The sequence below is a fragment of the Callospermophilus lateralis genome, chromosome 5 (genome assembly GCF_048772815.1).
Source record: "Callospermophilus lateralis isolate mCalLat2 chromosome 5, mCalLat2.hap1, whole genome shotgun sequence".
Classification (NCBI taxonomy): domain Eukaryota; kingdom Metazoa; phylum Chordata; class Mammalia; order Rodentia; family Sciuridae; genus Callospermophilus; species Callospermophilus lateralis.
This window is the reverse complement of record NC_135309.1, coordinates 115,647,984-115,671,998: the sequence shown is the minus strand read 5'-3', so window position 1 is coordinate 115,671,998 and position 24,015 is coordinate 115,647,984. Positions and strand designations below refer to the sequence as shown.

Below are 24,015 nucleotides of genomic sequence, written 5' to 3'. Positions count from 1 at the left end.
AGAGACACTAAGGATACCTTCTGCCTTTTTGGCCTTCAAGACCATTGCTTTGGCTTTGGGAAAGGACAATAGCTTCCAGCTTCTCTTTTGGCACCATCTTGGTGAAAAGGTTCACTATGGTTTTCAAATATTATGATAAATAATTTCAAGGACCACTATGTAGAATATATTCCATTCTTTTTTTTTTTTAAAATTAATTTTTATTGTAGGTTGTTCAAAACATTACATAGTTCTTGATATATCATATTTCACACTTTGATTCAAGTGGGATATGAACTCCCATTTTTACCCCATATACAGATTGCAGAATCACTTCAGTTGCACAACCATTGATTTACATATTGCCATTCTGGAGTCTGTTGTATTCTGCTGCCTTTCCTATCCTCTACTATCCCCCCTCCCCCCTCCCCTCCCCTCTTCTCTCTCTACCCCCTCTACTGTAATTCATTTCTCCCCCTTATATTTTCCCTCCTTTCCCCTCACTTCCTCTTGTATGTAATTTTGTATACCCCTGAGGGTCTCCTTCCATTTACATGCAATTTCCCTTCTCTCTCCCTTTCCCTCCCACCTCTCATCCTTGTTTAATGTTAATCTTCTTCTCATGCTCTTCTTCCCTACTCTGTTCTTAGTTACTCTCCTTATATCAAAGAAGACATTTGGCATTTGTTTTTAAGGGATTGGCTAGCTTCACTTAGCATAATCTGCTCTAATGCCATCCATTTCCCTCCAAATTCTATGATTTTGTCATTTCTTAATGCAGAGTAATACTCCATTGTGTATAAATGCCACATTTTTTTTATCCATTCGTCTATTGAAGGGCATCTAGGTTGGTTCCACAGTCTTGCTATTGTGAATTGTGCTGCTATGAACATGGATGTAGCAGTGTCCCTATAGTGTGCTCTTTTTAGGTCTTTAGGGAATAGACCGAGTAGTGGAATAGCTGGATCAAATGGTGGTTCCATTCCGAGCTTTCCAAGAAATCTCCATACTGCTTTCCAAATTGGCCGCACCAATTTGCAGTCCCACCAGCAATGTACAAGAGTACCCTTTTCCCCACATCCTCGCCAGCACTTGTTGCTGTTTGACTTCCTAATGGCTGCCAATCTTACTGGAGTGAGATGGTATCTTAGGGTGGTTTTGATTTGCATTTCTCTGACTGCTAGAGATGGTGAGCATTTTTTCATATACTTGTTGATTGATTGTATGTCCTCCTCTGAGAAATTTCTGTTCAGGTCCTTGGCCCATTTGTTGATTGGGTTATTCGTTATCTCATTGTCTAATTTTTTTAGTTCTTTGTATATTCTGGATATTAGGGCTCTGTCTGAAGTGTGAGGAGTAAAGATTTGTTCCCAGGACGTAGGCTCCCTATTTACCTCTCTTATTGTTTCTTTTGCTGAGAAAAAACTTTTTAGTTTGAGTAAGTCCCATTTGTTGATTCTAGTTATTAACTGTTGTGCTATGGGTGTCCTATTGAGGAATTTGGAGCCCGACCCCACAGTATGTAGATCATAGCCAACTTTTTCTTCTATCAGACGCCATGTCTCTGATTTGATATCAAGTTCCTTGATCCACTTTGAGTTAACTTTTGTGCATGGCGAGAGAAAGGGATTCAGTTTCATTTTGTTGCATATGGATTTCCAGTTTTCCCAACACCATTTGTTGAAGATGCTATCCTTCTTCCATTTCATGCTTTTAGCCCCTTTATCAAATATAAGATAGTTGTAGTTTTGTGGATTGGTTTCTGTGTCCTCTATTCTGTACCATTGGTCCACCTGCCGGTTTTGGTACCAGTACCATGCTGTTTTTGTTACTATTGCTCTGTAGTATAGTTTGAAGTCTGGTATAGCTATACCGCCTGATTCACATTTCCTGCTTAGAATTGTTTTTGCTATTCTGGGTCTTTTATTTTTCCATATGAATTTCATGATTGCTTTCTCTATTTCTACAAGAAATGCCGTTGGGATTTTGATTGGCATTGCATTAAACCTATAGAGAACTTTTGGTAATATCGCCATTTTGATGATGTTACTTCTACCTATCCATGAACAGGGTATATTTTTCCATCTTCTAAGATCTTCTTCTATTTCTCTCTTTAGGGTTCTGTAGTTTTCATTGTATAAGTCTTTCACCTCTTTTGTTAGGTTGATTCCCAAGTATTTTATTTTCTTTGAGGATATTGTGAATGGGATGGTTGTCCTCATTTCCATTTCAGAGGATTTGTTGCTGATATACAGGAATGCCTTTGATTTATGCGTGTTGATTTTATAGCCTGCCACTTTGCTGAATTCATTTATTAGCTCTAATAGTTTCTTTGTAGACCCTTTTGGGTCTGCTAGGTATAGAATCATGTCATCTGCAAATAGTGATAATTTGAGTTCTTCTTTTCCTATTTTTATGCCTTTAATTTCTTTCGTCTGTCTAATTGCTCTGGCCAGTGATTCGAGAACTATGTTGAACAGAAGTGGTGAGAGAGGGCATCCCTGTCTTGTTCCAGATTTTAGAGGGAATGCCTTCAGTTTTCCTCCATTCAGAATGATGCTAGCCTGAGGCTTAGCATAGATTGCTTTTACAATGTTGAGGTATGTTCCTGTTATCCCTAGTTTTTCTAGAGTTTTGAACATAAAGGGATGCTGTACTTTGTCGAATGCTTTTTCCGCATCTATCGAGATGACCATATGGTTCTTATTTTTAAGCCTGTTGATGTGGTGAATAACATTTATTGATTTCCGTATATTGAACCAACCTTGCATCCCAGGGATAAATCCTACCTGATCATGGTGCACAATTTTTTTGATATGTTTTTGTATCCAGTTCGCCAGAAGTTTATTGAGGATTTTTGCATCTAGGTTCATTAGAGATATTGGTCTGTAGTTTTCTTTCTTTGAAGTGTCTTTGTCTGGTTTAGGAATCAGGGTGATGTTGGCCTCATAGAATGAATTTGGAAGTTCTCCCTCTTTTTCTATTTCCTGAAATAGCTTGAAAAGTATTGGTGTTAATTCCTCTTTAAAGGTTTTGAAAAACTCTGCTGTATACCCATCCGGTCCTGGGCTTTTCTTAGTTGGTAGTCTTTTGATGGTATCTTCTATTTCCTCAATTGATATTGGTCTGTTTAGGTTGTCAATATCCTCCTGACTCAATCTGGGCAAATCATATGACTTAAGAAATTTATCGATGCCTTCACTATCTTCTATTTTATAGGAGTATAAGGATTCAAAATAATTTCTGATAATCTTCTGTATTTCTGAAGTGTCTGTTGTGATATTGCCTTTTTCATCCCGTATGCTGGTAATTTGAGTTCTCTCTCTTCTTCTCTTTGTTAGCGTGGCTAAGGGTCTGTCAATTTTATTTATTTTTTCAAAGAACCAACTTTTAGTTTTGTCAATTTTTTAATTGTTTCTTTCGTTTCGATTTCATTAATTTCAGCTCTGATTTTAATTATTTCTTGTCTTCTACTTCTTTTGCTGTTGTTTTGCTCTTCTTTTTCTAGGATTTTGAGTTGAAGTATTAGATCATTTATTTGTTGGTTTTTTCTTTTTTTAAGGAATGAACTCCAAGCAATAAATTTTCCTCTTAGAACTGCTTTCAATGTGTCCCATAGATTCCGATATGTTGTGTCTGTGTTTTCATTTATCTCTAAGAATTTTTTAATTTCCTCCTTGATGTCTTCTATAACCCATTGATCATTCAGTAACCTATTGTTCATTCTCCAAGTGATGCATGATTTTTCCTTACTTCTTTTATCGTTGATTTTCAATTTCATTCCATTATGATCAGATAATATGCATGGTATTATCTCTACTCCTTTATATTGTCTAATAGTTGCCCTGTGACATAATATATGATCTATTTTTGAGAAGGATCCATGTGCTGCTGAGAAAAAAGTGTAACTGCTTGATGTTGGGTGGTATATTCTATATATGTCAATTAAGTCTAGGTTATTAATTGTGTTATTGAGCTCTATAGTTTCCTTATTCAACTTTTGTTTGGAAGATCTGTCCAGTGGTGAGAGAGGTGTGTTGAAGTCTCCCATGATTATTGTATGGTGGTCTATTAGACTCTTGAACTTGAGAAGAGTTTGTTTGATGAACATAGCTGCACCATTGTTTGGGGCATATATATTTATGATTGTTATGTCTTGTTGGTGTATGGTTCCCTTGAGAAGTATGTAGTGTCCCTCTTCATCCCTTTTGATTAACTTTGGCTTGAAATCTATTTTATTTGAAATGAGTATGGACACTCCTGCTTGTTTCCAAAGTCCATATGAGTGATATGATTTTTCCCAACCTTTCACCTTCAGTCTATGTATGTCTTTTCCTATCAAATGCGTCTCCTGAAGGCAGCATATTGTTGGGTCTTGTTTAGTGATCCATTCTGCTAGCCTGTGTCTCTTAATTGGTGAGTTTAAGCCATTAACATTTAGAGTTATTATTGAGATATGGGTTGTTCTTCCAGCCATATTTGTTTATTTATGTTACTAAACATGGTTTGTTTTCCTCTTTGATTATTCCCCCCCACCTTTACTGTACTACCTCCCGCTGTTGGTTTTCATTGATATTTTCCATTTCCTCTTCCTGTAATATTTTGCCGAGGATGTTTTGAAGAGCTGGTTTTCTAGCTGCAAATTCTTTTAACTTTTGTTTATCATGGAAGGTTTTAATTTCATCTTCCATCCTGAAGCTTAATTTCGCGGGATACACAATTCTTGGTTGGAACCCCTTTTCTTTCAGTGTTTGAAATATGTTATTCCAGGATCTTCTAGCTTTCAGAGTCTGTGTTGAAAGATCAGCTGTTATCCTGATTGGTTTACCCCTAAATGTAATCTGCTTCCTTTCTCTTGTAGCTTTTAAAATTCTCTCCTTATTCTGTATGTTGGGCATCTTCATTATAATGTGTCTAGGTGTGGATCTCTTATGATTTTGCACATTCGGCGTCCTGTAGGCTTCTAGGATTTGGGATTCTGTCTCATTCTTCAAGTCTGGGAAGTTTTCTCGTATTATTTCGTTGAATAGATTGCTCATTCCTTTGGTTTGGACCTCAATACCTTCCTGTATCCCCATGACCCTTAAGTTGGGTCTCTTTATGTTATCCCATATTTCTTGAATGTTCTGCTCATGGTTTCTTAACAGCTTTGCTGAGCTGTCTATGTTCTTCTCCAGTTGAAATACTTTGTCTTCATTGTCTGATGTTCTATCTTCTAAGTGTTCTACTCTGCTGGTAGTATTCTCAATTGAGTTTTTAAGTTGGTTTATTGTTTCCTGCATTTCCAGCATTTCTGTTTGTTTGTTTTTTATAACCTCTATCTCCCTGTATAATTGATCTTTTGCTTCTTGGATTTGTTTATGTAATTTATTGTCGAAGTGGTCGAAGTGGTCTTTCATTGTCTGATTTTGCTGTCTAATGTCTTCCTTGAGACTCCAGATCATCTGAAGCATGTATATCCTGAATTCTTTATCTGACATTCCATCTGCTGCAGATATTACCTCTTCTAAAGTTGAGTTGACCTGCATTGCTTGTGGTCCTTTCTTTCTTTGTCTTTTCATACTGATCTCGTTTCTTTCTGCTTGGTGAAACTGTTGTGTTATTGATTTTTCCCCCTATATATTTATATTGCTCTTGTATAGCTGCAAAGTCTCCCTCGCAGGCTTTGGCGGTGGCTCTGCCCCTCCTTCAATTGAGGCAATGTGCCTTCCACGCCAGGAGGCCGCTGTACCTGTATTTTCGATGGGCCTGTTCTTTCGGTGGTCACAGGTCCGCCTACCTTGCAGGCGTGAGCAGCGGCTTTGCCCCTCCGCTGGCCACTAGGCCTGTTCTGTCTGTCGGTTGCAGATCTGTCTACCTAAAAGGCGCTGGTGGCGGCTCTGCCCCTCCCCCGACCGGGGCGATGTATCTGGCGGGCCACTGGGCCTGTTTTGTCGGTGGTCACGGTTCCGCCTACCTTGCACACGCGTGGAGCAGCTGTTTCATTAGTGCCAGGGCACACTCTCCTTGTTTGCCTCCCTCAGGCCCTAAGTTTGTAGAGCTTGGGGCTGAGAACCCCCAGCAAATTTGCTTACCTTCTGGTAGCCACGCCCCCGTATCTGGTGCAAGAGACCTCAGTTGTCAGCACTGGTGGGAGCTGTAGCTGGGAGACCCGCGCCGCGCGGCTCCCGCCGGCTCCTGCGTCAGCGCTGCCTCAGCTCCCGCCGGTTCCCGTGCCGCTGCCGTTGTTCCCGCCAGCTCCGGCCGGCTCCCTCGCCGCTCCTGCTAATTTAGAATCCGCTGGGAAGGAATCTCTTTGGCCGATCTTTGGTGACTTCCACTCTCTGCTATGGCGGGCCCCTGGCTCCTTGCAGGAGTGACCGAAGGGAGAGGTGGAACTGGCTTGTCTCTGGTCTGACGCAATCTCTGGATTTAGATCCCAGTTCGCTAATTCATAGAGGCTTGGTTAGATTTCCTTCCCATCCTCTCAAGGGGGGGAGCCCTTTCCCGGGTGGGCAGGGCCGTTAGCAGAGCCGGAAGGGCACGTGCCTTCTGTCGGGCCAGGCGGGGACCCTTCTGGCTGCGCTGGGCCGCCGGGGGCGCTCACAGAGCCAGGCAGATGGCGCCCGCGTGGCTAAGAGCCGGGCGGGGTGACCCTTCGCAGAGCGGGCGGGCCGCCAGGAGTGCCGGGATGGTGGGAGCTGTCTGCCGGCCGGGCAGGGACCCTTCTCGACGAGCAGGGCCGCTGGGGGCGCTTGTAAAGCCGGGCGGCTGCAGCCTCGTGGCTAAGAACCAGGCGGGCGGGGTGGCTGTTTGCAGAACAAGAGCGGAATGGCGGGAGCTGTCTGCCGGCCGGGCGGGGACCCTTCTCGCCGAGCAGGGCCGCCGGGGGCGCTTGTAAAGCTGGGTGGCTGCAGCCGCGTGGCTAAGACCCAGGTGGGCGGGGTGGCTGTTTGCAGGGCAAGAGCGGGACCGCCAGGGTAGCCGGGATGGCGGAAGCTGTCTGTTGGCTGGGCAGGGACCCTTCTCGCGGAGCAGGGTCGCCGGGGGCGCTTGTAAAGCCGGGCGGCTGCAGCCTCGTGGCTAAGAACCAGGCGGGCGGGGTGGCTGTTTGCAGAACAAGAGCGGAATGGCGGGAGCTGTCTGCCGGCAGGGCGGGGACCCTTCTCGCCGAGCAGGGCCGCCGGGGGTGCTTGTAAAGCCGGGTGGCTGCAGCAGCGTGGCTAAGAACCAAGCGGGCGGGGTGGCTGTTTGCAGAACAAGAGCGGAATGGCGGGAGCTGTCTGCCGGCAGGGCGGGGACCCTTCTCGCCGAGCAGGGCCGCCGGGGGCCGCTTGTAAAGCTGGGTGACTGCAGCCGCGTGGCTAAGAACCAGCCGGGTGGGGTGGCTGTTCGCCGAGCGAAAGCAGGGCCGCCAGGGTAGCCGGGATGGCGGGAGCTGTCTGCTGGCTGGGCGGGGACCCTTCTGCCGCGCTGCTCTGGGCCGCCTGCCGCTTGCAGAAGCGGCGGGTGGCCGCGGGATTGGACTCTGAGCCCGCGCTGCCGGTCAAGTTTCACTTGTCTGGGGCAAACTGTCACGTCTAATAAACTTACTAATTCTCGGCAGGTCTCCTTTCAACGGAATTTTGCTAGAAGATCCTCAGTAGGTAGAATGTAGCTGTTTTAATTGGTGTTTCTGATCCCGTTAATGTGGAGATATTGAAAGTGCAGCTTCCTCGCCGGCCGCCATGTTGGATCCCCTCTCTATATTCCATTCTTAAGAGTTTAGTGACTAAATTTGAATCTAATGTATGTTTCAGTCTACTTTGTAAAAGAAAAAAAAAAAGCCAAGAATTTTCCAGTTCCTAAGTTTCATGCCAGCTTTCCCTACTATATTTATCTTAAAAACCTTGTTAGTGGGCAAAGGGCTATTTCTCAGGATAAAGAATCTTATACCTATAACAAATTAGCTTTAAAAAAATCTAAAATTATTGGTTAGACATTATGATGGATGTTTGGAAGTAGAACATTAAATAACATTTTACCACCAAAAAAGTTCGGAAATAATGTAATAAAACCATACAGCATACTTCTCTAGACTCTGGATATTAAATTTACAATATTTTAAATACCCATCCCAGGGATCTATACTCATGTTTCAGATCTATGGACTGAATCTGAGAGCTGCAGTGAGACATCATCCTTCAAAATTTGTAAATAATATTGCCCTTTGAGTGATGACCCATAGAATTGACCCAGAGTAGGGGAATCCTGATTAACCCTAGAAAGTTGTTTACTTATAGGAAAGTATTTTTTACTTACAAAAAGCAGTTTACTCACAGAAAGCAGGTGTTTTGAAATGAGCAGAGCCAGGAAGTATTAACACACCTAAAGTGAGGCTTAGACTTACCCAAAGAAAAACAATTGAAAAAAAGGCTAGTTGAGCCCTGCATGTTGGTGTATGCCTGCAATCCCAGCAGCTCTGGAGGCTGACACAGGAGTATGACAAGTTCCAGGCCAACCTCAGTGACTTAATGAGGCCCTAAGCAACTTAATGAGACCCTGTCTCAAAATAAAAAATAGAAAGGTCTCAGTGGTTAAGCGCTCCCGTGCAATCCCCAGTAAGGGGCAAGAGCTTGGGGGAGAACTTAGAGTGACTTTCCTAATAGAATAGGGAGTGTTGTCCATTGGACTTCCTCTTAGGCAGGTCTGGACAGATTTTCTAAAGTCTGGTTGCTGGAGAATAAGGGACACTAGAATGCTGAAGGTGGCGGGGAGAGTTAGGTAGATTGTGCCTACATGCCAGGCAAGTGCAAGGAAATACTTGTGTATACTGAAATGCCAAGTATAAGAATGGCAGTGGGGAGGCTGAGCCAGGAGAAGCAAGCAGGGCCAGATCTATAGCCAAACCAAGTTTAGATATGACCCTGAAGAGTTTTAAGCTGTCAGCTCTTGGTGCTTTGTGAGTCTAAATGTTGACTGCTATGATGTTGTTAATAATGATGCATACTTTCTCAGTTGACACTGTGCTTTGATCATTTTCTTGGAAGCCACCTTTTAAAATTAAATGGCTGCATAAGACCTCATGCATGGTCCTTTAGCTAAAAATCCCCCTATTGGAAATTTAAGGTGCTGTTTTTAAAAAATTGAAAATAATTAGTGAACATCTTTGTGCATATGTAGAACTTTTTGATCTAATTTTCAATGTTTTTCTTGGGAATTTCATGTGAAACTGGATCACAGGATAGGAGCATTTCAGGTTTCAGATGTATAGATTTACACTCTCATCATGCTATACCTTTCATCAAGAATTACTTTTTAAAAGTCTGTGCCCAATTGAAAGATGAAAAATCATCTTGCCTTTTAAATTTACTATTTTAATTAGCAAGATTACAGGTTTTTCATGTTTAGGAGCCATCATATATTATCTATTTCTTTATCCACTAAGAGGTTTTACTGTTTTATGTATTCACATGTAAGAGTTAGTATATCAGACTTGCATCATTTGTTCTAAACAATGTTTCCTAGTTGGTTTTCCATTTTGTCTTTTGCCACCCACAATTTTAAAGTTTTTATTATTGTGAACTTTCAATCTTTTAATTTCACTTAAACCAAATTTATTTAATACCAGCTACATGCATTTTTCTAGACATGAATGTCGAGATATATGAATGAAGAAAATAGCTGAACATCCCTTGGCATGTTACATTTTAAGTAATGAGAGACAATATATAATAAAACAATAAATCAGTAAGCTATATTAGAAAATAAGTGTTTTGGGAAATGAAGGGCAGAGAAGATTGGAGATGGAGGGAATATAGGCTGCAATTTTCAAATGTTTAGGTTCTAACTTCTGGGTCAGGACTTGAAGACAAAAGAATTATTGTACAAATTGGCTTGGGGAAAAGCTACTTGATACAGTGAAGTCAATACAAAGGTTCTATGGCTGGAACATGCCTGAAATTTTTGATCAAAGTGGTTAGTAAATTAGGTAGTGAGTAGAAAAAGACAAAGTTGGGGAGTTGGTAGTATGTGTATGAGTCATGGGGACCATTGTGAATATGCAGGAGAAATGGAGAGTTCTGAGAAGACATAACTTATTTATTTTTTTTTTAAATTTATACCTTTATTTATTTTTATGTGGTGCTGAGGATTGAACCCAGTGCCTTGCACCAGCTAGGTGAGTGCTCTACCACTGAGCCACAACCCCAGCTCCTGCCTTATCTCTTAAAGAATTACCCAGAGCATTGTGCTGAAAAGAGAATAAGGGTGGTAGTAAAGGTAGCGAGAAGCAGTAACAGATATATCTCAAAAGTATAATCAATAAAGCTGAGTGTGGTGGCACATGCCTGTAGTCCAGTGGCTCAGGAGGCTGAGACATAAGGATCGCGAGTTCAAAGCCAGCCTCAGCATCAGCAAGGTGCTAAACAACTCAGTGAGACCTTGTCTCTAAATAAAATACAAAATGAGGCTGTGGCTTAGTGGTCAAGTGCCCCTGAGTTAAATCCTTGGTGATTGTGTATACACACACACACACACACACACACACACACACACACATCTGATTGGATATAGGGTTTGCTTATATTTTAGTGCCTAGGATACTTAACAAACATGTCTTAAGTGAACTGAATTGTGTAGCACTGCACCTCTAGTGCAGGTCATCAAAGGAACATAGTTTGACATAGGTAACAGGTGGTCAAAGAAAGGGCATCCTGGAAGCCAAGTGAACTGTGTCAAATGGTGCCAATAGGTCAAATGAGGATGAACTAAGCTGATAATGTAGCAACAGGGAAGTCATTAGTGATGTCTGTGATTTTTTCCCCACTGCATCTTACACATTTATGTATTATTTAATTATCTAAAATTTTATGTATTGGTAAAACATACATTATTTCCACATTCAACTTTTATAACACTGTTGATTGAATAATGATCCATTTCTTTGTTATGTTCGTCAAATTTCTGATTAGCAAAGATCCATATTCCTCTATCTTGCTCATTTTTGACTATTCACATCAAAGCTGATTATGATCCAAAGACGTAATACTGTTGCAAATTAAAATTATTGATTTTAAAGTAATTATTTAGTTTATGCATAGGACAGGGACAGATACTTTGATGGAGCAACCCAGAAATTTCTCCCTCCTTATCAAATGTGTAGTTTCATTATAGAAGCATGAAGGAAAAGGTAAGCCTGGAATTAAATTTTACTCCTGTGACTGAATATTTCCTTTACATAACTTTTAGAGGAATGATTTAAAATCAACTTTGAAATGACTCTTTCGTAACTCATCCACATAGTATTTTCAGGACATCATGCTTAGAACACTGCTACAATTTTTTTTTTAGCATAAATGTTAGGCCAAAATTTTTAATGTTATAATTTCAAATATTTCATTGTTTTTGTGTTTACAGGCAACCTAAATAGAAAAACCAAAGCCCTCAATTCAAATGCAGCATCAAATTCTACAAATGAAACATTCTATGAAGCTGAAGATAAAATTCAAGAAAAAGAAGTGGAAACAATACAAATTAATATTGCTTATTAAATAAAAATCCTGTTTTCAAAGCTCACTGGAGAGCAATAAAAATGAATTTTAAACAATAGTTTGTAATGTTGCTTTTCAAATATTTGCCACTCACAAAGCAAGACACAGCTGCATTTTAGTCATTCAATTTATTCAACTCTAAGGTTTTGATTGATATTCATGTGCATAAGTTTACTTTTATTTCTAATTAAGATATTTCTGCATTACATGGAATTATACTAATTCTACAGGAGAAATAAGAATGTATTGACAATACAGATAAACAAACATCTTAGTGAAGAACAGTGAGAAATTTATGTCATATCACTACATTTCACAACTTTTTTGATATAAGCAAATATTTTTATAACACATGATATTGGATAGGTAAATGTTAGGGGAAATTGTCTTATAAATTTATGAGAGCTAGCATGTTCTTAAGTCTCTTAGAAATCAACCCATGCCTTTTGGAGGATTTTCTGGAGATACAACATATTATTCCTTATAAAACATAACAAAAATCACATTATATAATCTGTGCAGTAAGTATTTTCTTTATTTTAAGGGATACCATAACAAAAACCCTTTGCTTGATAAATTCCCTAAAATCTCTAAAATGAATAAAACCAACCAATTCTCTGGTTCTACCTAATACTTACCACCCAAACATGTAGAAATAACACTTCATTTGGCAAATTACAAATGTTTTTAAAGACTTAATTTTTAAGTCAATAAATGTGATTTCTATTTTAAGAACACAGACATGGTTTTATAAAGGAATTCAACAGAAAAAAAGGAATAACCAAGACAGCTCCTCTGTATATATCTGCTGCAGTGTGTAAGATTTCTGTAGTTAGAACACCAGCCTTTCAAAATGTACTGAACACAGCTTCTCTGGTCTTGTATAACAAAAGAATGCCTTATTGTTCTTGAGCATGCAAAGCTCAGAAACTTTTCCTCATTAGGCTTTCAAAATTTCTATGAAAAACCAAGGATATCTTCTAGACCAGTATCGTCCAAGAGAAGTTTCTGTGATGATAGAAATGTTCTTTCTATATCTTTACCATCTGGTACATTAGCTACCTAAAATGAACTTAAATAACCACATGAGGCTATATTGACAGCAGAGTCCCAGATCATTATCACAACATCCTACTGTTTGAGTTGGATTTCACATTCAAAAGGAGTACAATTTTGCCAAGGTTGGAATATTAAAATTGCTCAGAGTGTATGTGAAGTTTGAAAGTCGAGATATTTCATTATAAAAATTATATTTTACAAGGTCATAAAAGTGGAGAATTTTCAATTATTTTTGTAAAGTCATATAGAGCTTTTAATGCTTTACATAGCTTTGATTTAAAAAAAAAACATGAAAATTGCTATCTTGACACAGAAAGTAATAATTAATATTACTATTTTCTTTTAGATGAATATCTAGGTTGAGAAAGTTTAGTTAAGGCACAAATACAGTTCAACTTTTGTTGTTCAGGGGCAAGGGCAAATGCCATATGACATGAGAATCAGGAAACAGACTCAAGGCCAGCAAAGTGCTCATGTCCTTCCGACTCCTCCCATCCTATAGGAGAAGCAGGCTGGGCCTGGCTGGATGCATTATGTATTGTGCCCTAGGTAAGGCACCCATTTCCCTGATATTCTGCATACTTTTAGAATAGTTGAGAAGAGACAAGTGAAGTCAGAAGCCCCTGGGTATGGTAACTGGAGTTCTAGGATGCCAAAGGCCCAGGAAGTTTGAATCCCAGCACTAGCATCAGCAGAGCTCTGCATGCTCCCTGCTGAGGTAGCTTATCACCAGGTTACCTGAGGAAGAGTCAGGGCTCCTCAAGTGAACTAACTGGTATGTGTCTCTGGTAGCTCAGAAGCAGTTGTGCTTCATAAATTGAAACAAAATACCAAAAGCAAGAAGTCTTATTAAATTATGGCCCCATCTATACATTGAAAAATATATTTTACATTTGAAATGATTTATAATTAACAGCAATAACTTTGTCTTTTTTAAAAAAAAAACTAAAATTAAAAACCAAACACATTTCAGAAAATACATATGTACACATAATTCTAGAAATGGGGATGATAAAGAATACAGTAGAGTTTTATGTGTTTTTAGATAATTTAAAGTCACTATGGAATTTTTGATAAAGAATTATCAGATCTTAGGAAGAAAAGTGAATCTAGAATACAAATAATAAAGCATAAAAATTATTTTCGATGTGGCCTTCTGATGACCAATTTCATCTTTTAAAAATTATAGAACATGATTATGAAATGAATGAAACCAAATCCCAATAAGTTATTTCCTTCCTTCAAACACTTGAATGCTGTCTTATTGCTTATAGATTTAAGTCCAAACTCTCAAACATGGAACTCGAGACCTCTTTTAAGACCTCTTTTTCTTGATACCAATAATCTAAAATGGTAGTATAAATTTTTTAAAAATATCTTTATTATTCTTTTTTTATTTGTTTATTTTTACGTGGTCCTGGGGACCAAACCCAGGGCCTCATGCATGAGAGGCAAGCACTCTACGGTAGTATGAATTTTTACCGCTTCCTGCCTTACATGTGGCACACTAGCAACACCAGATTTGATTATAATTCCTACATACAGCACATTAACTCAGCTTTTTCTGTATATGATATTTGTTCACAGTACCCACTCTGTGTGGAAATGACAGAGGGCCCACCATTGTCTTCAATCAATATGCAATTCAGAATTACTTTCTCTTAGTGGCCTCTTTTAATTTCTCCAGACTAGATTAGGTACTCTGTTTCTATAAATTCAGGTCAATTACTGCACTTGTTATATAATGGTGTGTTCTAATGTTTCTCTTACCAATGAGACTGTGAATTCCTTTAGGGAAGCAAATTTATCTGTGTTCTCACTATTCAACCATGTTCGTCAGGCTAGGATCCAATAAACATTAAAGAGAGGAATCAATGGCATTTTTATCAACATTACTAACAACTCTTCCATTTAGTTTACTACTGAAGGTGACCTAGTTATACAATTTTAGGTAAAGCAGGAAACAGACACACATGTAATTGTTTTACTTCTCATTTATTGATTCTTTGGCCTCACAGAACTAAAGATGTAAATGGAGATATATTAAGTGTGAAGAACTAAAAATACCTTTGTGGGGTTGGGGATTTAGTTCAGTGGTAGACTGCTGGCCTAGCATGCTCAAGGACCTGAGTTTGGTCCTGGGCCCTGGATAGGGTTGAGGATGGGGGAGGGGAAAACTCAGAAAGATTTTAGCCAACAGATGATATGGAAGAAAAAAAATGGGAAAACTGTGTGGGAGTAGGTCCATCAGCCTAAAAATAACAGCCTTACTGCTTCTTAAAATCTGGTTACAAATGCAAATCTAAATATGAAGTCTGTCTGCACCTGGTGATAACAACATTGGATGGGAAGAAAATTAACCAAATATCATTTATCTGCTTAGATAATAGTTGAATTAATAAGCTGAAGGCAGACTGCTTACCTATAATAAAGTTCTAAAATGAATATTACTTAAATTTTGATTAAATACTGATACTTTAAATAAAGACTGTAAGAGATTTCAGAGATAATGTAGTACAATATTTTATCTATAAAAGACATCAAATCAAGGCCCAGTAAAGCTAAATAGATCTGTTGACAGTTATACAGGTTGGTAGAATAGCCAGAACTTAATTGTTAATATTAAATTTAGTTTTCCCTCTGTTATATTCTATGTGGGAGGAAATTTCATGAATTTTCTTCTTAAATATATTAGGTGAGATTTGTATAGAACCTCATTAATAATAGGATCATCATAGAAGAAAATTACTTTAGAAAAAATTAAATGACTTTCATTCAGATGGAATTTATAAATTATGCTAATATGGGAAATTTAGTTAAGAAAAATTCTGAAAATTATTGAAGGAAAAATTACAAAGCCATTAAAATCTTTTATTTTCTGTACTAGTAAATGAGGGCTGACTTTTATATATCTCTTCTGAGTCATTAATTGTGCCACCATTCAGAAAACAAAACTCAATGAAGTAATTTATAATCTTTACAAAACACATATGTAAAACTAATAAATAACTTGATTAACTGTTTCACTATAATTACTATCACTTGTTAAGCATGTTATACTCTCAATGGGATGAGGCCATCCTTTCATATGAAGCATCTGCTAATCATTTTTAAAAGCTTTTGAAAAAACTTTAAAAAAATCTTAATAACAAATAAATTATATTTTATAACATGAGAAGCAAAGACAAAACAAACCCTTAAATATCTAATAGTTTTGTGTTTCCTCTTAATTCTTTAAACTAAATAATTTCTTTCTGAGGAGCCCAAATGAGTAAATTAGGTTATAAGTGTGAGAGCTTCCATAGTTGCAAGGCTAGGAGAGGAGTGTGTACCAACCACTTTGCTAGAACTTGAGCTTGAATGAAAAGAGTTATGAGGCTTCTGTGTCTTACTTAGGAGCATGCCAGGTCAGGTGCTGGTGAAGGAAGAATCAGTAAACTTTCCAGCCTGTGAGAGTAATTATACTTGCCTGATTTCACCATCATGAATTTACCTGCAGCCGTCTCTTTAGAAGTGCACCACAATGAGGTACTTGCAATCTTTGGTGCTATGTCATGATGACAGGATGATTTGCAATGCAGTTATAACATAAGTATTTAACTAAATGAGCATAAAAGGATACTAAATATTAAGCAAATTAAGTAACACTGATCACTGTGAAATTAAAAATGTAAGAAACATTTATATCTAATAATAAATGTTTGAAAATGCTTACTCATATAAAACTTCCATCATTATATAAAGGCTTTCATGAAGTGACTCCCTGGTTCTTACATTTTAAAATGTACAGAATAAAATTCTAAACTTTTGTCACTGCTACTGAGATTTGTCACTGAAGTAAAAGAGGGAAACACCTCAATAGTTGTTTATGAAACCAGAAGTTCTGTGTGAAATTTGCTTCAAAACTATAAATCATTTCAGACAAAAGAAATATAAATGCTAACATTTATAAAAATTTTCCACATTACTCATAGACAGAAGCTTCATAAAATTCATGTAGTAAATACAATAAAAATCAGTGCTAATGAAGATTTAGCTGTCTTCCTAAATAAAATTTCCGTGTTTGAGGTATCACTGTAAAATATGCCAATATGGCACAACTATAAAACAACCCAGGAGTCTATCCTAAAAATCCTGACCAACACATCATCATCTCTGCCAGATTTCTAATAGGCTGAACTAGTCTCTAAACAAAGAAGAAATATTTTAAGTGTTATAAAAACAAAGAAGACAGGTATTAGAAATTCTGCCTTTCATAAAATATGGAAACTTTTGTTATATTTTCATTGTCATCTTCCTGCAGACATTATTCATTTAAAAAGTACTAAAGATCAGTAAAGCAGCTTCATCTCCTACAATATTTAAAAAGCTCAGAGATCTAAAAACAATAGTGAAAAATTTCACTATTTTAAACATTATATCAGAGTATATAAAGCTATTAAAATATTCAGTATCAAGAGCAAATCATTACCCGCAGCTTTATCACTGGAAGGTAGACACTTGATTCAGCACTACTAGTTAACAGTAGGTACATTACTTGTATTGACTGCAGTAAAGCCATAATCAACATAGAAGTAATAGCACTAGCCAAACACACAGAGTTACAAATGTCAAAAATGATGTTTCATATGTACAGATATCTATACTTGGGGCATGGCTACTAAGTAACAAGGCTGATTTAATACATATGGCCAGAGGGATAATGGTTCTACACATGAAAAATGTCTATGTGAAAAGGTTGGGATATATTGCAAAGCATAATCATACAGCAAATTCTAAGGAGGGCAAATAATTTTTATAAATGAATTTTTAAATTTAGTGACTCATGCCAAAGTTTCAGTTACTTTTTGGTGAATTCAGAACGATAAGAAGTAGAAGAATGCTTTTCTTTTTTTCTCTTCTTTTTTTCCTTTTTATGATGTTTCCCTTTTTTTGATTTGGTCTTTTTTTCTTTTTTCTTTTCTTTCTTCTGACATTTTTGTTTCTTTTGTTTTGAAGTATCCTCTTCAGTGGAACTGGAATAAGACCTATGAGCAATAACACACACTGATTGAAAATCATATTTATGACTGATAGGTAATTTTAAATGGGATTTGAGCTATCTTAAATTCTTCTTGAGTAAAGAGGAAGTATAAACATAAAGAAACTCAAATGTACTTTGTATTCTCCAAAAAATGATGAATTAACTATTTTTCTGCCTGGTCACAAAAACTGACAAAAACTAATATCTCTATTCTGCTTGATTTTAGTAATGAGTTTTTAATTTAACAAGGTTGAAATTACTTTTTCTGTGATTTTCAGTTTGGAGGCTGTGATACCCTTCAAAATTTATAAGGTAAACAAAGTGATATTCATCAAGCCTCATTATATACACAAGTGTTTGTATATAATGTATTATATACATCATATTTGTATATAATGACTTGTTAGCATATTCTCTTAAAAGAGCACAAAAGGCTGCAATTATCATACATAAAAAAGATGGCTAAAATTGTACACCTCAGTATGAATGAATAAAAGCTGAAAATGAACAATAAGAGCACTTTTATAATTCTTTTAATTTTTCAAGTTAATGTACTTGATCCCTTTCGTAGCAGAGTTATACAGATGGATACTTGGATTACAAAGTAACTTTCATTAGTTACAAAAAGTATATTTTTATTTATTTAATTTTTTTTTTCAGAAAGGATACTTTTAAATGAATACATTATACACATAAATGAGTACGATTTATCATTATTCCTCATTTTTTAAAATATCACACTAACACAAAGTTGGGAAAAACAAAACAAAAAATGCCTCCCCTAATATTGAAAAAGAAAAAAAAAAAAACAAAAAAGCCATCTTTTAAGATTTTATATAAAGAGGTATGTAACACTCTATTTATGACCTAAACCCCAAATACATATGACAAGATGGAAATTGAATTATTTTAAATTAAAGCAGGCATCTAAAAAGTTAGTGCAGTGATGTAACTATTAGGAATTAAAACCCAAACTGAGACTAATATAAGAGAGGAACAAAATTAAATGCATGAGACTATAGGGTTTCAAGCTATCTTAAGTCTTCAGAGTGACTTCCGAGACTCAAAGTTTCTCTCATTTCTATAATGCTGCATCTTTTCTGCTTGTCTATCTACTGCCTTAGACTTCTGATCACCTACTAAGCTTATTTTCTTATGTATTCTCTGGCTCCCTTTTCAGCTCTGCTCTTGTCAAATTTGGTTTACTTTCCTATTTAAAGACCTTGCTTGACTTCTATATTCTGAATAGAATGACTTCTCTGATTGCTCTCTTTTCTTTTGATTTTGGGTTCTGGATTTTTATTTTTAAGGAAAAAATTTAGGCCTAGCATAGCATATTATAAGGTGGCCCTATCTCTAACTACATAAAGGTTTTAATTTCAGGCCCTAAGATCTCTGAGGTTTGAGAGACAGCCCTGAATAAATAATCTGTTATTATAAAACAAGTATATCAGAACTTAGAAGACAATGAATAATCTCATGTTTCATGTAAGCAATTCACCCTGCTGAGCTGGCACAAATATGTCAACAATAGTCAGAAACAGTTCCTAGCAGTTTCCATGTTAAAAATTATTATTTACTCCTAAGACCTGAAAGTGAGTTAACTTTTCCAACACCTAAGTGTTCAAATACATGTAATTACAAAAACAAAAAAACACTAAAAAGTAACAACATCAAATATAGAGAACCTACTGAGAGGTCCAAATAAGACCTAACTATGGTCAATTGCTTTTAAAGAAAAGGTCTATGTGTCTATATGTGTATATTTATTCTAGTCTGAATGAAACTACTCATTCATTAACCAGGGAAGAAGTAGCCTTTTACTACTTTTGATCAATTTATTTAATCAGTTAGTTGTTAAAATAATAGTAAAAATTTGAAGGTGGTTGATGAAGGTTCTGAAAGACCCGAAAGAATTTTTAGCTTGACAAATTCTATTAAATTATATTAATAAATTAATTACTTAGGCATGATAATGATTATATGAGAATTCAAATATTTAAGTTCCAACTTCATCTTTATGAAGATAAAATGTGAAAAGTAGCTTAGCTACTATTCTGAAATTTAAAACTTAGAGTATAAATAAATAAAATATAAAAAAAGAATAGGTGTTATCACACATTTGTAACTTGATTTGTTGTAAAAAGAAAAATTAAGGTGAATGAGTACTGACTTTATTTTTGATTCTTTACCTGACTTTGCTATTTTACTGAAACAACTGAATATCTAACTTCTATTAAGAAAATGTTAACATTAAATTAACTGAACTATATATCAAAAATAAAGGTTTATAATCCTTCCTGGAATCATGGTTCTACTTTTTTCTTTTTTAAAGATGCTATTTATAAAATACCTTTTTCTTTTTTTTTTCAATCTGATTTTCTCTTTGCTTTTTTCTTTTTTCTTCTCCTCTTCTTCATTTATTCCTGTAAGAAGAGGGCAAGGAAAAAAATCAGATTACCATGAAACTACCGATATTAATATGATGTGAAATATTTTAAAATTTTAGTTATTGGTTAAATAGATGGAGACATATGAAATGGGAACAGGCAGTAAAGCCAAATGACAGAAGCCTCAAAGATGTGTTTTCTTTTCATAGCTGGTAAAGGTAATACGATGATATCTTCAACATATAAAGACACATGTAAGAGTTACTGAAAAAAAAAAGTAGAAAATAGAAATCATTGAGAAGAACTCTGTAATAGAGAAAATGTGAAGGAAAAGTGGGGGGGGGGGGGGTGGGAAAGACAAAAAAGAAAAGAAAAAATGGCCACACCAAATATAAAATATATTAAGGGGAAGAAAATTTGTGAAAGCCCAGGACCATGTTTAATGAATTCCAGTTCTCAGTTACCCTTTTTCCTTTCTAATTCTGATCACCTCTTTCTCAAATGCTATAAGCAAAAGATGTGAAAAAGGTAGCTTGGTCAAAATTTTGAAAAAAATGAAAAAGAGCCAAGGAAAGTAAAACAGGATGAGGAATAAAGCAAGCATTTAAGAAGACATATCAGGCTGGGGATGTAGCTCAGTGGTAGAATGTTTGCCTAGCATATGCGAGGCCCTGGGTTTGATCCCAAGCCTGTAAAATAAATAAATTAAATGAGTAAATAACAAAAACTAAATGACAACATGTATGCGCAGACTCAAATCGCAAAACCAAAACGAAGTGACACTTATCTCTAACTCATCTCTATTTCTGGTATCCAGGATTTTGTTAGTTATGCCAGCAGCTATTTAGTAAACTGATGAATGCCAGTTGCCTGGAAAAATTCTCCATTACAAGAGAAAAACTAAAATGGTGCAAGTGATAGATGCTAGAAGAGATTCTGAGCTATTTTTTTCAGTCCTACAGATTGAACCCAGGGGCACTTTATGAGCCACATCCACATCCCCCGCACCTACAGCTTTTAAAAATTTTTGAGACAGCGTCTCACTAAGTTGCTTAGGGCCTTGCTAAATTGCTGAGGCTGTCCTTGAACTTATGATCCTCCTGTCTCAGCCTCCCAAATCACTGAGATAACAGGCATATGCCACCACATGAGCTATTTTATTTTTTACTTTTAATTAGTTATACATAAGCTATTTTAAACAGAAAAAATATGATTTTTGATGTATGAAATGGACACTCTATTACTCAGTGACTTCTGTTAGAAATACCAAGAATGGGGTGCCTGGGAGCTTTAAAGGGAAGGTCAATGTGTTGTGTCCACCTACACCCCCAAAATAAATAAATATTTTAAAAAAGTAAAATAAAAAAAAAATAAAGGGAAGGTCAAGCCAACATGTATGTCAGAGGTTGTTGACTCCATCAGAATACTAGTACTTTGGTATTTTGTTTTTTACTTCCTTTTATCTCAAATTAGCTTTTATTTCCCAATTATGAGTTTTGTTACTAGAGGAGAGACATGTACTGAGAAAATATGTCTAATAAACTTAAAAATTTTGTATATTTATCATGAGAAACAGGCATGAGAGGCAACACGCAGAGCAGCTTTGGAGTTAGGCAGACTGATCTTTGCATGTAGCCTACTGAATTACTAGTTATGTGAACTTAAGCAAATTTCAAGCTAAAAAGGGAACAGAACATATTAACTTCATTAAGTTATTGAGGATAAAAGAAAGCAAGGTATAAAAACATAGTGCTATTTTGGCATATGATAAGTGTTCCATCAGTGGCAAGCATTATAATTACTACTTTATTAAGATATTAACTTGCATATAATAAACTGCATATATTTAAAGTATAAAATTTGATAAGGCTTGAGACCACAATCAAGACAAACATCCCCTTTACTCCTCTCAGACTTTTGCACCACATTGTTATCCCTTCCTATCCCAGGCAACTACTGAACAGTTTCTGTGAACAGATCTATTGTATAGACATACCACAATTTGTTTATCCATGAACCTGTTAAAGCCATCTAGGTTGTTTCTAGTTTGGGGGTATTATAGACAAAGCTTCTATGAACAGTTGTGTAAAAATATATGCTTCATTTTTCTTGGAGTAGAATAATGGCCATATGATAGGTGTATGCTTGATTAACTTTGAAGAAACTAACTGCTTCCCATAGTGGTTGCATCATTTTACATTGCCAGCAGTGGTTAAGAAAGTTCTAGTTGTTCAACAAACTTATGAACAGTTGGCATTTTTAACTTTTTAAATTTAAGACATTCTGGTAGGTACAGAGAGATATCTCACTGCAGCTATAATTTACATTTCCTTAATGAAAAATGATGCCAAGCATCTTTTCATGTGCTTGTCATTTGTCATGTTATCTTTAGTGAGCTGTCCAAATCTTTTCATTTTAAATTTTACTTTATTACTTAATTCTGAGAGTTCTTTGTAAAGTCTAGATACAAGTCCTTTATCAAATATCATTTGGCAAATATTTTCTCCCAGATTATGGCTTATCTTTTTACTTGCCAACAGCAAAATCCTTGATATGATGAAATCCAATTTATCATCTTTTTCCTTTTATGAAATGTGCTTTTTGTGTCATATTTAAGTAAACATTACTTAATTGAAGGTCACAATGACTTTTTTTCTGTTTTTTTCCAGAAGCTTTAGATATTAAACTAAGGCCTATGATCCATTTTGAGTTAATTTTTATACTTGTTGCATCATAGGGATTAAAGGTTACTACAATATAATTCTTCTATCATTGTTTGTTGAAAGACTCTTCTTTTTCTACAAAATTGCGTCTTTCAACTCTGTCAGGAATTAGTTGAATTTCTCCTTCTGGGAAGATGGAGTAATTTCCCCATCTCTCTCATTAAGTACAATTAAAAATCCTGGATACTATAAAAACAAATAGAAGATGACTCTGAAAGATAGACAAAGACAGACCAGTTAGTGAGTCTGAAAAATATAGGGAATGACACAGTAGTAACTTCTCTGAGATTTCTTTTGGCCTCATATATGCTAGATTTGCAGCTGAAAAAGCTGGCATCCTGGCAATGCTAACAGTTTACCAGACAAAAATGTCTCCCTACCCCCTCAAAAAATGTCCTTCATAGTCAGAGAACTGAGAAAATGGCAACCTAAAAAGGAAATTTTAGAAAATAACTGCCTTATACTCCAGCTAAATACTAAAGAAAACATTATGGCACCAACTGTACCCATGCCGCTAAAGGCCAAATGGGAGTCTAGGCTTCTACTCTTAGGCATCACCTTGCTTGGGCATTTGAGAAAATTCCAATTACAAAGCCACAACTTTAATCCCCAAGGGCCAGTAATGAGACTTTCACTAATGATGTCAATGGAAACCAAATGGAGAGCCTGAATTTCCATCCCAATATCTGGCAATAATGAGGTATCCCTCCACCCAAACTAAGTGTTGTCTGGTGAAAGCCAGAATTCTTACCATTACCTAATGGAAACAAGACCACTCACTTAGGGTGTATCAGTGGAGACCATATGGGGAATTGGAACTCCTACCCTGACCTAGCAGTAGGAAGGAACCATGCTGACTTTGGGTGTTGATGATTGCTGAGTAGGGAACTAGACTTCTTACTCTGCCTGTTAGTAAGAAGTCAGCACCCCCAATTTTCCTTCTGGAGTGAATGCCAGATAAAACAGCGGTTTAAAGACAAGACAGAATTTCATAATACAAATTTTAAAAGTCCAAATTTCAATGGAAAATAACTTATCAAATCAAGAACCAGGATGAAAAATGAAATATTCATTAGATGACACCACCACAAAAGATATTAGAATTATCTGAAACAGTTTTCAAAACATTATAAAAAACCATTATAAAAATGCTTCTATAACTAATAATGCAGATTGAAACAAATGAAAAACAGAGAAGAAATAGGATACAAAGAAGAACCAAATAAAAGTTTTAGAACTAAAAATATAGTAAACTGAAATTTCCAAGGAACAGATAAATAATCAGTGAATTAGAAGGCAGATCAACAGAAATCACTCAAACTGACCAAGAG

General features: G+C 36.5%; 2 protein-coding genes across 2 annotated transcripts in view; one reads left to right on the top strand and one right to left on the bottom strand.

The window, feature by feature from the left end:
* Shisal2b (shisa like 2B) overlaps positions 1-11,489 on the top strand; it is a 31,686-nt gene extending 20,197 nt beyond the window's left edge. The window contains exon 3 of the mRNA XM_076856116.1: positions 11,356-11,489. Within this exon, the coding sequence (XP_076712231.1) occupies positions 11,356-11,489 (134 nt within the window). The remainder of the gene's footprint in view (positions 1-11,355) is intronic.
* A 526-nt stretch (positions 11,490-12,015) lies between these two features.
* The window catches only part of Srek1ip1 (SREK1 interacting protein 1), a 38,856-nt gene continuing 26,856 nt past the window's right edge, over positions 12,016-24,015 (bottom strand). The window contains exons 4-5 of the mRNA XM_076857229.2: positions 19,925-19,997; positions 12,016-17,575 (exon numbers count right to left, since the gene is read on the bottom strand). Coding sequence (XP_076713344.1) covers positions 17,389-17,575; positions 19,925-19,997 — 260 coding nt within the window. The 3' untranslated portion in view covers positions 12,016-17,388. The remainder of the gene's footprint in view (positions 17,576-19,924; positions 19,998-24,015) is intronic.